Below are 15,376 nucleotides of genomic sequence, written 5' to 3'. Positions count from 1 at the left end.
GAAATTAACAGATTGACAGTCAAGGTGCCTTGGAGTGATGGCTACGCTCGACAGGTTTCAAGAGGAGAAATCATTGTTACAACAAGAGGAACACGACAAAGAGATGAGACTCATTTTGGGTTGTAAAGATAAATAACATTTTAAAATTTTATCCGAGTTCCAAGGTCAGCCTTACGGGGACTGTTTCCTTGATTAGCCAAAAAACAACAATAAAAAGGATCATCTGTGATAAACCTGTCATCTCTTCATGCTTTTGGCTTCACATGAAGATGCGACTGTGACAATCCGTCAAAGTGCAAAACAATTACTGCAAGTCTGATTAGTCAAACGGGAGCTTTTCTCTCACAGCTACTATGTTATATCTAATAAAAGTCAAATACAGCTTATCTCATTCAGCACATTGAAAATGCGATGAAAGCGGCTCTTTCAATGCACACATGCATGTTTAGACTCACAGATATAGCTGCTTATATACACTAGATAGAGTTAGACCAATGTAGAATTTCTGGGAGGGAATTTAAAGGCCCTGAAAACCTATTTTCTCAATCTGCTTCTTAGTATGACTGATGGGGTCCAACACGAACACATCTGCCAAAGTCAGTGGTTTGAGTTGGGTGGGGCTCTGTTGGAAAAAGGTGATGTCACGTATTCCCTTGCACCAGTCAGAATTGTTTGAATCAGAATTGGACAGTCGTTTGTTGATGCTGCCAAGAGTTTTTGAGCTGTAAACAGATACTAAATAATAGGACATCAAATCAATTGAGGAAAATGTTTATGGATAAAATAACCAGACAAAAATGTCCTTTTTAGCTAATTACTGAATAAAATGATTGACAACCAAGGTACTTTATCACATTGATGCAGAATCCAATATCCAAAATGATGAAATCCAATATTTAGAGAAGGGTTGCAACTAATAATTATTTTCATTATCAATTAATCTGCTGGTTACTTTCTTTTAACTGATTGATTAATTGTTTCTATAAAATGTCAGAAAACAGGGAAAATGGCCATCACAATTTTTCTAAAGCGCAGGGTAACGTTCAAATTGTTTGTTAGTCTGACCAACTGTCTGAAACCCAAAAATATAATTAATTTATTTTCACATAAGACAAAGAAAAGTAGAAAATCCTCACTTTCAAGAGGCTGGAACTTAAACGACAATTAATTGATTATCAAAATAGTTGATGATTAATTTCTGTTGATTGATCAATTGATAAACTGTTTCAGCTCTAACACAAAGTAACAAAGCAGCCCTTCTGATAATTTGCAACGTTGTACACAATGGCCTGATACACCAAAATATATTAAAGAGATACCTACTATGGTATAAATGGTATGGAAAATCTCTGATACTGGACAAATTGATATTGTCTCACCATCTATATCGTCATAATCCCATCTGTTTTGGAGGATGACTGGATAGATCAGAATTCAATTAGTTTTGCTTTCAGCAGACACTTGTATTGTCCCATTATGGCCATGATGGACCAGTAAAAGGGATTTCCACCCTGACAAGAATGAAATATGAGGAAACACACAACCCTTGGATCTACTTTGAATTTGTGTATTTAAAGTATTGAACAGTGGCACAAAGTTTCAGCCTCCAAAAATCCATATCTGTGGAACCCTGGTATATACATATCCCAAAGCTGTGCCTCCAATCTAGCAGTCCTGATCAGTAGCAGTGGAGCTTGGGGAGGAAAAAAGGGGGACAAGGGGGCCGGTGTATAAATAGCTTTGGTGCCCAGTTGCATAGCAACCGATGCCATCTTGCCGAGGTGTAACGCCCCTCACCACGCCCCTTGTCCTGACTGTTCTGTTCCATTTTCCTCCCTCCGCAGTCTGCCTCGCCATCAAATACAGCCTTGCAGATCTGAGTGCGTCCCTGTGTGTGATTTAAAGAGGTGGCCTGTCCATCAGACGGGCAGTGTGATGTGTTCGGTGGTATGGCTTTCATTTTTCACAAGAAATTAAGAGGTGTGGTGGGTACAAGTTGGACTATCTGTGAGTGTCTATCTATCTATCTATCTATCTATCCATCTATCTATCTATCTATCTATCCATCTATCTATCCATCTATCTATCTATCTATCATTGTGGTGCTTTGGTGAATCATAAGTGTCAGGCAGCAGAGTGGGAAATGTTTTACAAATGCTGCCTGTCAGGAGGGAGGAGACCATCCCCCGGAGGTTTCAATCACCCTCCAAACCCGCCCCACCCCAACTCCCTCCATCCTTCCATCTCGCCATCAGCAGAGGTGCTAATGAGCCCCGGAGTGGTGGGGGGAGTACTGTGGGTGGGAGAGAGAGAGGGAGCAAGATAGTGCAAATGAGGTGATCAAGTCATGCTGTGTGTGTGTGTGTGTGTGTGTGTGTGTGTGTGTGTGTGTGTGTGTTTGGTTTTGGACTATCCATCACACACGAGTGAGGGAATGCATGTTGGATTCAGTGATCCAGTGTCACACAGTGATGCGAGCGCCAGGTCATGACATGAGGTGAGTGTGTAATAACTCGTCCTATAGTGAGACCAAACCTGCCGATATGGCTCGGCTTCACGGGCTAAACGCGACCGGACTCAAGCGCTTCCATGACGCCTGGTTTATTCCAATTAGTTCTAATATTAGGATGTTTCTGCACAGACACGACTCTACTACACACATGTGCCTTGTGCCAGCTTGCAGTAAGAAAGAAGCCTTTCAGACACACAGTGCAGAACCACGCCAAACACAGCAGTCACTTCTGGAAACCACTTGGCACACACCCACACCCTGTTCTGAGCTGCATGCTGGTAGCTGACGTGTGTAAAAAAGCCAGAAAAGACCTGAGGGTGCTACCTGAAACATTTTAACAGCAGCAAAGTGATACCACATTTGGCACTTGTCATTTAAACATGTATAAATAAATCAACAAATGTTGTAATTTAACATCTATTCCAGAAATTTCAGGAAGTCATTTCTACCAATTTATACTTTAACAAGTCTACAGCCACACTAGCTGCTCTGTGCGGCTGTAATGCTCATTGAAGAGATACAAAATTTGTTTTTGGATTTCATCTCTTTAGCAGTCATTGTGAAGTAAATTTGGCAGAGGGTGGTGTCAAAATAAAAAAATAATTACACACAAGTAACTGCAAATAATGGCAAACGCTTTGCTGCCAACAAGAAACTGTTCGGGTCATGTACTTCTACTGTTGAATGAGTATTCAAAGATATACCCTTTTTTAATTCTCAAAATACAGTTGTCGGTTTCTAATAGTGAATCCTTATATATTTCAATTTTATTCTCACTTTACATGAGAAATTAACATGTTTTTATTGTTCAGTGATCAATCATCATTATATTCGGTATATCAGTTTAACATGTTAACATTTGCTAATTAGCACGATACACAAAGTACAGCTGAGGCTGATGGGAATTACTTAGTTATGCAGGTATTTGGTCATAAACCAAAAATTAAAATAATGGCCTGATGACAACGCTACATGAAAAGTCAGGGGATCAACAAAGTTATTAAGGCTCATCCTCTGGGGACCATGAATATCTGCATTAAATTTCATGACAATCCATCCATGAAAAGTAAGAGGTTTACCAAAATCTTTAGGATTAATCTTCTGGGGATCATGAATGTCTGCACAAAATTTCATGGCAATTGATCTAATAGTTGTTGAGAAATTTCAGTCTGTATCAAAGGTGTTGACCAATTGACAGACATTGCTATCCCTAGAGCCACTAGCATGGCTACAAATATACAATTAGAACCACAAAAAGTCCAATAGTTGTTTGCATTGAGATTGTCTTGTCCAAGGTGGTGTCCTAACAGGCAGAACAACTGTAACATAACTACAATTATGATACACTAGGAAATACAAACTTACTGTAAATATTATGCACATCAAAAATTGCAGTTCATACATATTCATATTCAATTAATACATATACTATAGTTATAAAGCCCCAACAAGAATAATACTGTTGATTCATTTTAGCTTCTACTGCTAACAAGTATTGAGAGATGCTCTTATACATGCAAACAGCTGATTGTATGTTGATGAATGAAAGTAGCTTTGTGTCCCATAAGGTAATTCTGTCATGAATCTGACTGTTGAGTTTGAATTAAAAATAAAGTTTGTTGGTCATAAGTGCATTTTCCAGTCTAATACATGGTACATTATCTAACTTTTGGCAAATTAAATGCATGGCAGTGACGGCGGCCAAGAAAGGAGCTACTGAAACGACTTTTTGAATTAGCTACAATCTAAATAAAACCAAATAAAATAAAAATCCTCCCACCTTGTAACTGTGGCTGTATTGCCCCCACATTCCATCATATTCACAAAATGATGTAGTGCTTCATTTACAGGAACTGATATGGACTATAACCACACAGGACAAGATAGAATTACCTGACACAAGGATTTTATTTCACTATTTATTCTTCAGCTACCATCTAACAAGGACAAAAGGTATTGCCTTTCTTGGTCGGCTTGCCATGCACATTTATGGTTCTGAAATACAATGTTACGCATGTTTACTGCCCACATCAGTTTTCTTCCAAACAGTACATAGATGAGAATAGAAATATGTGGAAGGTAGACGGATTGTCAGCTATGCTCTGGTTACAGATGGCATTTAAAGAAAAAGCTTTGGATTTGAATAAGCAATATGGTTTTAATGCATTCGAGCGAAGAAGTTGCTTGGTGGAAACTACCTGTGGTATGATATTCCTGATACGACACTAACTGTGATTAAGGTTGGAAGACACCATTAAGCATTCAAGAAGACCCTCAAGGGTATAATGTCTTTTATATAATGATTTGCCAATTAGCTCCCTAGCAACCACATGAGTAATAGCAACAAATTACATTTTTCACACTTAGCCGTGCTATAGGGAATCGCCGGCATGGGAGGGAGATTTAGTGCATGCTGCTAATGTTGATACTCGCACCCTCTTGAGTTGTAAAGTCAAACAAGCAGAGGTATTCAGGAAGTGTGACAGTTGTCAAGAGGTGTGACATCAACACACCAAAACAAAAGCCAGAAGAACAGTTTATCATTTTAGATTATTAGACTTCAGATTTATCTAACTAGTGATGAGTAAAGCTTTAGTTCAATTACAGAATCTGTAGTCCCTCATTTGCCTTGCTGTGACTCACGGTAGTGTAAACCAATGCAGATAGTTTGTAGATGGATAGTTGGCCTGAACCCTCAATTCAGTGTCAGTAACTTCAGATTGATTGGTTTACCTGGGGTAGATGCCGCTGACCATGTCCTGAGCCAGTAGATCTGAGGCTGCGTGGCTCGGCCCTGCAGCTTTCGACAGGAGCAGCACGACCAGTCCCCTCATCTGAAGGTTGTTCTTGCTGTCATAGACAAAGCCTCTGCAGGGAAACATTACAGTATATTAAAAATACAGTTAGAAATTCATCAAAATATTGTAGTTTATTCAATTGTATACTCAACTGTATTTTTGTTATTGCATCTTACTTAACTGTAACTAATAATGACACATGGTACAATTAATATGAATTTGAAGCTATGAAGACTGAGTAGTAGAATGTAGCTCTGCACCTAATAATCATTTTCATTACTGATTAATGTGTCAATTATTTCTCAATTAATCAACTAATTATTCAGTCTATAAAATTTAAGACCATTTTTAAAAATGGCCATCACAATTTCCTAGAGCCTCAGGTGGAGTCTTTAAAGTTGTACTTTTTTTTCCTTCCAACAACCCCAAACCCAAAGATATTCAAATTACCATGATGTACAACAGAAAAAAGAAACGAGTATTTACATTTAAGAAGCTGGCTCCAGTAAATGTTTGGCATTTGATAAATGTCTTAAACTATTATTCAGTTATCAAAATTGTTGAATATTTTCTGCTGATCTACTAATGGATTAACTGACTAATTGCTCTCATACTTGTGGAATGATTTTCTAGTGAAATCCAACCTGGAGATACTTGATGTGAAATGCAGTGTAAAGGCAGGTAGATGATATTTGTTTGCTATCTGTTTATATTAAATTTTAACAAAGTACATGTATTGTTTGTCTGTATCACTCTTCCTTGCTCATGTGTGAAAGGAATATCTAAAGGAAAAAAAGCTAACTAAAACCTTATGAACACAGGTAAATTTAAACGAATATTGGCCAATATATCAACGCTTTACTTGTGGGCTACAAATACACCTACACTAGACACACAGCATGTGTATTATACACCAGTTTTCAAATCATGATCTGGACATAAAATAACACAGAAACAATTTCAACCGAAAGATGCCACACAAACTGATGAGTTGAATTGCTGAAGTGAGAATTTATCATGAAAGATGGAAAATAAATTACTTATAATTGATCAATTTGGCTGCAGGACTATATTTTTTCTTTTGTGTGGGGGGTGGGGGGGTGGAAAGGTGGTGGAGGGGTGTACTCCCATCCACTGGCCAACAACCTTCTGACACATTCCCAGAAAGGCATACACACCCACAGAGCCTAGTGGTAGCTGCAGCGTGGTGGGCAGATTAAATATCTTTTTACTCTGTCTGGGGAGCGGTTAGACAGAGCACCTCTAATCCTGTCCCTATGGGAGCCCCTTGTGCCATGAATCACGCTCTCGTTAGGGGCTCCGAGGCAGACAAGCGGCCACGCCCCCTCCGCTCAATGCCCAGACATCGGCCTCAGCCCTCCAACCCCCCTCTTCCCCCCCCCCCCACAACCCGAGACAGAGAGTGGATGTGAGAGATAGAGCATGAAGAGAGGGAGGGGATGGAGAGAGATGGAGGGAATAGAGGCCAGACAGAAATGAGAATGCGAGAAAAGACGACAGAAGGAATACATGAGTGATTCACGGTGTCGTGGTAATGGGAAAAAAAAAAACCCACATGCCCTGAAGCTTTGTTCCTTCCCCCCAAAAAACCCAAACCTATCACACAAAGCACCTCACACTGTTTTTCCAAAAAAATATACGATAAAGCTGACATTATATAGGGCTGTCTTTCATCACAGCTCTTGAGATTTATTTATGGTCACTCTAAATCTTTACTCAGTTGGAAAATAGGGACTAGCCTGGTGCACTGATGAACGCAGCAGCATGGCCCGCTGAACAGAAACAGCTACAGAGCGAAAATTATGAAGCTGCTCTCCTCTTGGGGAGTCCGGGTGAGCCACTGGCCTGAGGGTGGCAGATGATTAATATTTATGTCACTATCCACACCAGCATACATCAATCAATCACAACCGCCCTCCTGCAAAGGGGTGGGGTGAGGATGATGTGGAAAAAGAGAGATAGTAGGGATACAGAGGGTGCAGAAAGAGAGAAATGGGCTGCTGTCATTTTAAAGGGTTGTGAACAGGTCACCACGCCTTCTGCTCGGCAAAACTTCAGCTGCTGTGCGCAGGGGCTGGAATTAATGCATGCAAATGTGTGACCTCACATGTGTGGTGTCATATTGATCCCCTACCTACCTTTTTTCCAAAGTAATGAATGAAGGAATGTGCACGATATGCCTTTTCTTAAAGACTGAATTTATGCAATGCATCCGCCTCCCATGTGCAGCCAGATACCTTTATAGATTAGAATCACAATATGTTTAGAATATCGACCAACAGTTTAGTCCAGTTTCCAGGATTTGATTCTCACATTTCCAAAAAACTTGAAATACAGTCAGTAGCTCCTCCCTTGTGATGTGCTCCTCTCCTTTGCAAAAATCCTGATAAAACATGAATTTTCTCATCAGCTACTTACTATGAGGGATGGGATCCTACATGAACACACGACTCTCTGCCAAAGTTAGAGCAGTTTTAGTTATTTCACTTGAGAGAGTTTTGCATTTGTGTTTTTCTTCACTCTCTTCTCACTGGTTTGACGCAGGTGGGGCTCAGTTCGAAAAATGTGATGACGCGTACTTCCATGCACCAATCAGTGAAAATTAAAAACTATTTGTCTTGCCAAGTGATAAATAATAAGTACCTATTTTGACACTTAAGTGCATTTATTTTATAGATCCTAAGTAAGCTAACAGTTAGTTAAAAGTTACAGCAAGAGGAGTTTCCCATAGACGAGACCGGCAAAGCGTCATTAAGTGCCAAGTGCCAAGGCCACGCCCCCTTTTGGGGGAAAGAATTGCACCTTCAAATAATGGAGAAACAGCAAAATGCCGAGGTTGTAAAACAAATAAACACACAAATGCAGATCTCCGGTTCCCCATCCTTCCTGGAAAAGAAAGGGATCCAAAAAGGATAGTTTGATGGCTTTAAGCAATCCAGAGACAAGATGATGAGGGGAAGCTATGGGACCCAGTGTCATCCCATGTATATGTGTGTGGGAAACACTTCATAACTGGTAATGTCACTCTTTAATAACTTACAAAGTAACATAATTAGTCTCTACTAGTTAAGACCTAGTAGTAAACTTTAATAGTTATGTCAGTGACGGCCACTGTGTCGGGTCATTGATCCACTTGGACGGATGGAGGCTGAACGGGCATGATGGCTGACCAATCAACCTGAATTTGTTAAGGTATCATGATCAGGTTCAGGCAAGGTAGCAAAATAATTACCAGACATGTCTATAAAACAAAGGCTTGTTTATCACAAAATGAATGCATACAAACTTGTCAAAATTCACAGCTAAACACACATTAAAATCTATGGGATCTGAGGTTTTCTTTCCCCCAAAAAGGGGCGTGGCCATGATGTTTTGCGAAGTACCCGTATGTGCCAGTCTGATCTATTGGAATGCTAACACTGAAATTATTGTATGGAAAAATGCTTTGTTTACTCCATTTCAATTCTAACAAATAAAAAAATTCTTAAGATATATCTCTGTGACAACATGATTGGCAGATTTACTGACACTGAAACCAGTTCTACATTTTACAAGAAACAGGAAGAGTCATTAATACACTGATTCTATTCTTGTGAGTTATCTGAAATTTTGTAAAGATTTCGAGGAATATTTAGGGGATACAGGTTACAGTATACAGCCAAGGAATAAAGACATGGTTGCTTATTTTGATTATAATACCTCCTTCCCAAATAATATGATTCATTTGATTATATCTTTTCACACAATTTCACATACACAAGTCAACATTTTCAAAATCTCCCCCAAAGTTTTGTTTGAATGATCAGATTACAAAGATACATTTAAAGCAGGGCCAGTAAATAGGTAAATGGTGTCTAAAGCATGGAAATAATGTTGCAAAACATCACATGAAGTCTCTGTACCACCTCATTAATGTATTATTTTTTATATTTATTTATTTTATTTGTCATGTCTTTGTTGCCAAGCCACTGTCAATCAAATCTGATCAAACCAACTCACAGTCCTGATGCTTTAACATTGACTGTTGCCAATTTCATCATAAAAATTGAATTTACAGAGAGGGGCTTCACATGGAAAAGTTGACACTGAAACACAGAGACACACTGTTTTCGGGACATATGTCAAGGCTGCACATTGACACAATTACTTTTGTCAGATCTTGACACAGTTTAGTGTTGCAAGTGCTTTTGTCTCCTCAGAAAACAGTTCATAACAAAGTCTGGCCTTATGTAAAGCACTTATTTAGTCTTTACTCTTTCTTCCATTCTGTACCCTTGGTGCTAAAGCCTTCCAATTGATTTCTAAATCATCATTCATTCATGTCCACACTATAGGCACCCCATTTAAATAGTCTTTATAGTCACCAAATTTATCAAAATATTAAAGTGCAAGATTGTTTTAAAAAAAATGAGAAAATAATAGAAAGCAGTGAGGGAATTCTAGTCTAAGTCAAACTCTCAAGGACTGTCCTTAAAGCAAGTAAAGTTTCTTCTCCTGGGCCGCAGTTCCCTCGCTGTAACTCCAGACTTTGGGGCAAAGTTAGCTGAGCTGCAGTTTTTGAGAATGAAAGGAAAGGAAAAACCGAAACCCAACTCCACGAGGGTCTGCCTGTCTGCTATTGTGGATATTTTTATCTGCCGCGCGTCTAAGGCGGAGACACAGTGGGAAATACGAACCAGCCAACCCAAGCTGACAGTGAGGAGTCAGACTGTCAAGAGGTCTGCTCCCCCCCCTCCACCTGCCCCCGCCCCTTGCTACAACACCCAAATGGATTGTCATATCAGATTTAGGTGTATAGGTTATTACACCCTTGGGCTACAGTTTCCAACACACCCGTCTGCATGGCGGGATTGAGTTCGAGGACTCTCTCTTCTCGTTCTCTTTCCTTGGTTCTCTAAGTCCCTGATTTCTTTTGATAAAACATAAGCTCTGGCAACTCCTACGAAACAGGTGATGAGATAACAGCTGGAAAATACAACCTATTCTAGCTCCACCTTCCTCCATATACAATAGTAGCTCTGCAGTTGCATCACAAACCAGTAACATTTGAGAACTGGCTTTGAGCAAATACAGGATATATAAATACATATTTATATTAATTAGTTGTTTGGTCTATAAAACGTCAGAAAATGGTGAATAAAGTTGATTACTGTTTTCCAAAGCCCAAGATGACATCCTCAAATGTACGGTTTTGTCCCTACCAACAGTCCACAATCCAAAGATATTCAGCTTCTTGTCATTGAAGACTAAAGAGACCAGAAAATATTGATGTTTGAGAAACTGGCACCAAAGAAAAACTTTTTTTTCTCAAAAACTGTACAAATCGATTAATCGACCAATCATTGCAGCTCTAAATGCAGTTATTACCAATTTCAGAGAAAACAAAGGATTTACAATTCAAAAGGGGAAGGGTTGTAAAAGTATTCTAGAGTTGTATTTACATAATTTTAGCAGTAGCAAAGGTTGGAACAACCTGTCATGCCTCTTTGGTCAATCTATCTTGGAAACTTTCTCTGAAATTAAGCATTCATACAAGAAAGCTTTGTTTTTGCCTCTCAAACGGATTTTTATTCAAGTTGCACTTATAGGAACTGGTTGCACCAGCTGTTCGAAAGTTCAAACTTAGCGTAGTAAGGTAAGAGTTGCTAAATGGAGATTTACGAATCACTAAATTAAAGCCAGTTGCAGCACACAAACTAGTTCTCACATAGTGATGAGTTATTACTAAATATTTACATCTACCAACTGCCAGGTGGAACTGTTGCGTTAGCTCGCTGACAAAGCTAACGTTAGCTCGCTAATATCTAACCTGTTTAGACTGAAGAGTAAAAGAGTAAAATATGGAATATGGTCAACATAACTGACTTGACACTTAATATTTCACAGAAAAAAAACACAATATTCCTTAAATTACAAACCTTTATGCCAATAACATTAAATGACCAAATAACGTTGTTAGCTTAGCATAATGGGATATTTCCCTCTCACTGTAAATGTGAACACTATTAATTATAAAACACACATATTCCTCCAGGTATGCAGACATAAATGAAACAAAGTCAGACCTACATTCACAAAGGATTTACAGTCAAGTTTATTATACCTTTCGACACTTAAAACTGTTATTTTTGGAATTTATATTACAGTTCGTGATACAGTGACTTCATGTTCACAATCGGTTGCTTCCTATTGGTCAATGGTACAGATGTTTCCTAGCAATTGATTTACACATTACTAAAGTGTTTATTAGCAAAGACATTCCTTTTACGTTTTAATGGTGCAACCAGATTTAGTAAATCACTAGTTTGAAAATAGCTAGTAGTTACTTAGAACTTAGGGAGGACTTTACAAATAAACTTTGTGATGGATTTATGAACAGCTGGTGCAACACAGTCCAGATTCTGCACAAAAATGCTCATGAATGTTCCCCAAATTGCCTTGAAATTTCAGCATTAGGCTGGGTAGTAGTGCCCCTGAAAACTACAAAGTCTCCCTGTCAATGTTATCAGTTTTACTTTGTTGCTGTCTGGATGGAGTCTCATGGCTTCCAAAAAACACATGTTGCTCCGTGATACGTTTCTTGGCACTTGCTGTTTGTCAGCTTGATGTTTACTGAAGAGGCTACAGCTGATGTCATGGGACGTGTTCCTTCCTCTCTTTACGGCAGGTCACAATGTGTATCGAATTGTAATTTATTTTTTCTGTTTTTAAGCATTGGCTGCATCAGTATGTGAAAGGAGCAATCTTAACACATGTACCCTCAGTACTGCTTTTCTTCTGTATTCTGGTATTTTATGTATCCACTTTAAAGTAAAGCCCCTAAATGCTTTCAAACTGCATCTATCCAAATTGAAAAGTCTGTCAAGTGCTTCAACAGTCCAGTAGAGAGAGAACAAATCAAAGCCTTGGTAACAACATTATTTGATTAATGTTACAAGGATAGATGGCAGCAGGACATTTATAGTTTGTTTTCATGAACTCAGTGGCACTAATGCCTCAACTCCATTATATTGCAGGTGCCGTCTAAGAGGGCCATTATGTGATAATAAATTTTGCAGAAATGAGAGTGTTCAAGAATACGGTTGCACATGTAAACTATCATGTTTGTGATTCTTGTATGGAGCTGTGAGCAAACAAGTCAGAATTTGAGATATCTATTTTCTATAAGTTTGAGTTTTAAGTCTTCTGGGTTTCAGTCTGACTTTTACTCTGTTAACATAATGAAAACCTCATTCCATCTGTACAAAAGTCCTCCTGAACACTCCAAATCAAACCTGGAGCATAATGAGACTCATAATTAGATGGTAGTGGTAATATATATCGTATTCTGATAGCAACTGCTGTTGCTTGACTGAAAAAAACCTTTATTGATTGCTACCAATTGCTGTTTACCCTGATGGCAACAGAGTGATGAAATGAGATACTAAGAATGCATCTTCATGTGCGCTCAAGTGCAGCTGTGTTTGTGTCTCATAAGACACCAACATAAACACACTAATGTTTTCCAAAGTCTGCCTTATACTCATTTTTGAGTAAATCAGTGGCTTATCTGTGACTCGAATGTTATAATCAGTGCAACTCTCAAATGTAAAAGTGATGATTATGTGAGAGGCACAAAGTAGAGACAGGATTAATAATGATGAACAGTGTACTCATGAACTTTGAATCTTTAGTAGTATGTGCCGTTTCTTTTATTTGTCCTTGTCTTGTGGCGCTGTAGTTTTTAACCTTACACAAAATTTACCTCCAGGCCTGGGAATCTTCAAGGACAGGTTCACAATATTTCAAGTCTGTCTTAAAACAACAAGCAGGCACCCAAATCAACACTGAAACATGTTTTTCTTGTTGTAATCATTCCTCCTGTTCATACTGACCATTAGAAGATCCCTTCATAATGCATTTACAATGTAAGTGATGTGGGACAAAATCCACAGTCCTCCTTCTGTGCAAAAATGTCTTTAAAAGTTTATCTGAAACTAATGTGAAGCTTCAGCTGTCGAAATTAGTCGAATCAAGTAGATATCTTTCAACGTTACAGTCTTTTTAGTGCCAAAGTCCCTCTTTTTGTTACTGTACAACTACTGTACTCAAGAGGGAAACACTGTCCAAGGAAACATAAAGAGGGAATTTGATGTTAAAAAGACTGTAAATGTGGAGATATCCACTTAATATGACTAACTCAGACTGCTGAAGCCTCATATGAACTTCAGGTCAACTTTTAAATGCATTTTTGCAATAAATGACTGTGTGGACACACTGTGGATTTTGTCACTTACATTGAAAGGACATTTGAAGGGGATCTTTTAATAGTCAGTATGAACAGGAGGAATGATTACTATTTCAGTGTTCATATGGACACCTGACTGTTGTTTTAAGACAGACTGTGACTGGAGGTTTGGTTTGGAGGAGAGGAAGGTGTGTTACCTGGCAGTGTTGAGTAAAGGGTGCTGAGTCCCGACCAGCTTCCTGACGTGCATGGCCACATTGCTGAGCTCGTCGCTGAGCAGGCAGCGGAGGCTCATGAAGGACGTTGGATAACCGACGATCTTCTCTGCGTCTGACACCACTTTGCTCCAGTTTGAAGGTCCTGAGCTGGAGAACAGACTCAGCGTCCTCTGTCCTCGGCTGGACAATCGCGACAGTGTAGCTGCAAACATTTCTCTCTCTCTCTGACTGTAATGTTTTTTTCTGGTTTGACACAGCTGCCTAAAGCCTCCCGCAGGCACGTGGCATCATCTTTTTCAACTATGTCTCCAGTTTGATCATATCATACTATCACACTGTCACTGTGAGAATATGCTCTCATAATACATCCATGTTTACAACACACGACCTGACAATGCGAGCTGCCATCTTTGTACACGTCATACGTTACGTGCTTAAACGTAAGGACGGCTTTTGCCAGATTCCGACACGCCCCCCCAACTCCTCCCCCTCCCAACGTCCTCCTCATTGAAGAGCAGGCAGCTTTGAATTGTCTTGTTTTTTCATAAAGGTTTCACGATTCGCAAGCATGAAATTAGAAAATTAGACTAAGTCATTTATAGTTTAAACATTTTTAAATGGTTTATCTCCTCCTCCACTATGTGACTTTGTGCACACTCGCTCAGTAAATTCTGTTAAATCCTCCAGAATATCCTCTATACAAGATTGTGCCATACCATCTCGTCGCACTGCATTTGGACAGTCAGCTTTCTCTGTGAAAGCCACAACTCAGTTGAATGTCCTGCCTGATGATATGAAGAGCTACAGTTCCATCAGTACGTTCAAAACTAAATTAAAAAATCTGCTAAAAACTATTCAGCTCTGTAACCACCTACTCTAAATTTCATCTCATGGTCTTCTCATGAACACAAATAATCTTGCTTTTAATTTGACAAGTTTACATGATTAATTTCTAGTTGACATTGTTGGTGTATGTGATGTGCTGTTGTGTGTAGCTTTGTATTTGTATGTATAATGTGTCCTGTGTGTTTTTTGCTTTGTACTGTTTGTTATTGTGCTGTTATATGTTTTAATTGTAAGGGACTGCAGATGAAAATTAACTCTGGTGCAGTACATCAAATGTTAACATTTATGTTTAAAACTGTACATTGTCCCAATAAATACAATACAACTCACACACACACACACACACACACACACACACACACACACACACACACACACACACACACACACACACACACACACATATACTGAGGTTTTCCTCAATATTAATAACATAGAGCACACAACATAAATAAAATAATAATAATAATAGTAATAATAATAATATTTAATAATAATAGGTGAGATGAAAAAGCCTTCCTGAATAAATAGACTTCAATAGATCAAAAAAGAGGATAATACTTAATGAAAACAATTGCTCACTGAGTAGAAGTGCTTTGAATTTTCCAGGGTTATATTGAGAATGTTGATCTTGAGATTGTGTTGAAAATTATTCCATGTATTTGGATGCACAAAAACTAAAGGCAGATCTATCAAGCATCTCATCAAATATAAGCTTCAACAGTTGGTTCACACCTGTTCACTACTTAGTACA

At 38.7% G+C, this 15,376-nt stretch overlaps 1 protein-coding gene across 1 annotated transcript in view; it reads right to left on the bottom strand.

The window, feature by feature from the left end:
- The window catches only part of pdss2 (prenyl (decaprenyl) diphosphate synthase, subunit 2), a 33,490-nt gene extending 19,278 nt beyond the window's left edge, over positions 1–14,212 (bottom strand). The window contains exons 1-2 of the mRNA XM_044375603.1: positions 13,756–14,212; positions 5,246–5,380 (exon numbers count right to left, since the gene is read on the bottom strand). Of these exons, the coding sequence (XP_044231538.1) occupies positions 5,246–5,380; positions 13,756–13,988 (368 nt within the window). The 5' untranslated portion in view covers positions 13,989–14,212. The remainder of the gene's footprint in view (positions 1–5,245; positions 5,381–13,755) is intronic.
- Positions 14,213–15,376: the final 1,164 nt, after the last annotated feature.

Source organism: Thunnus albacares, chromosome 15 (assembly GCF_914725855.1).
Source record: "Thunnus albacares chromosome 15, fThuAlb1.1, whole genome shotgun sequence".
Taxonomy (NCBI): Eukaryota; Metazoa; Chordata; class Actinopteri; order Scombriformes; family Scombridae; genus Thunnus; species Thunnus albacares.
Note: the sequence above shows the minus strand (reverse complement) of the source record. Positions and strands in the feature narration are given on the sequence as shown.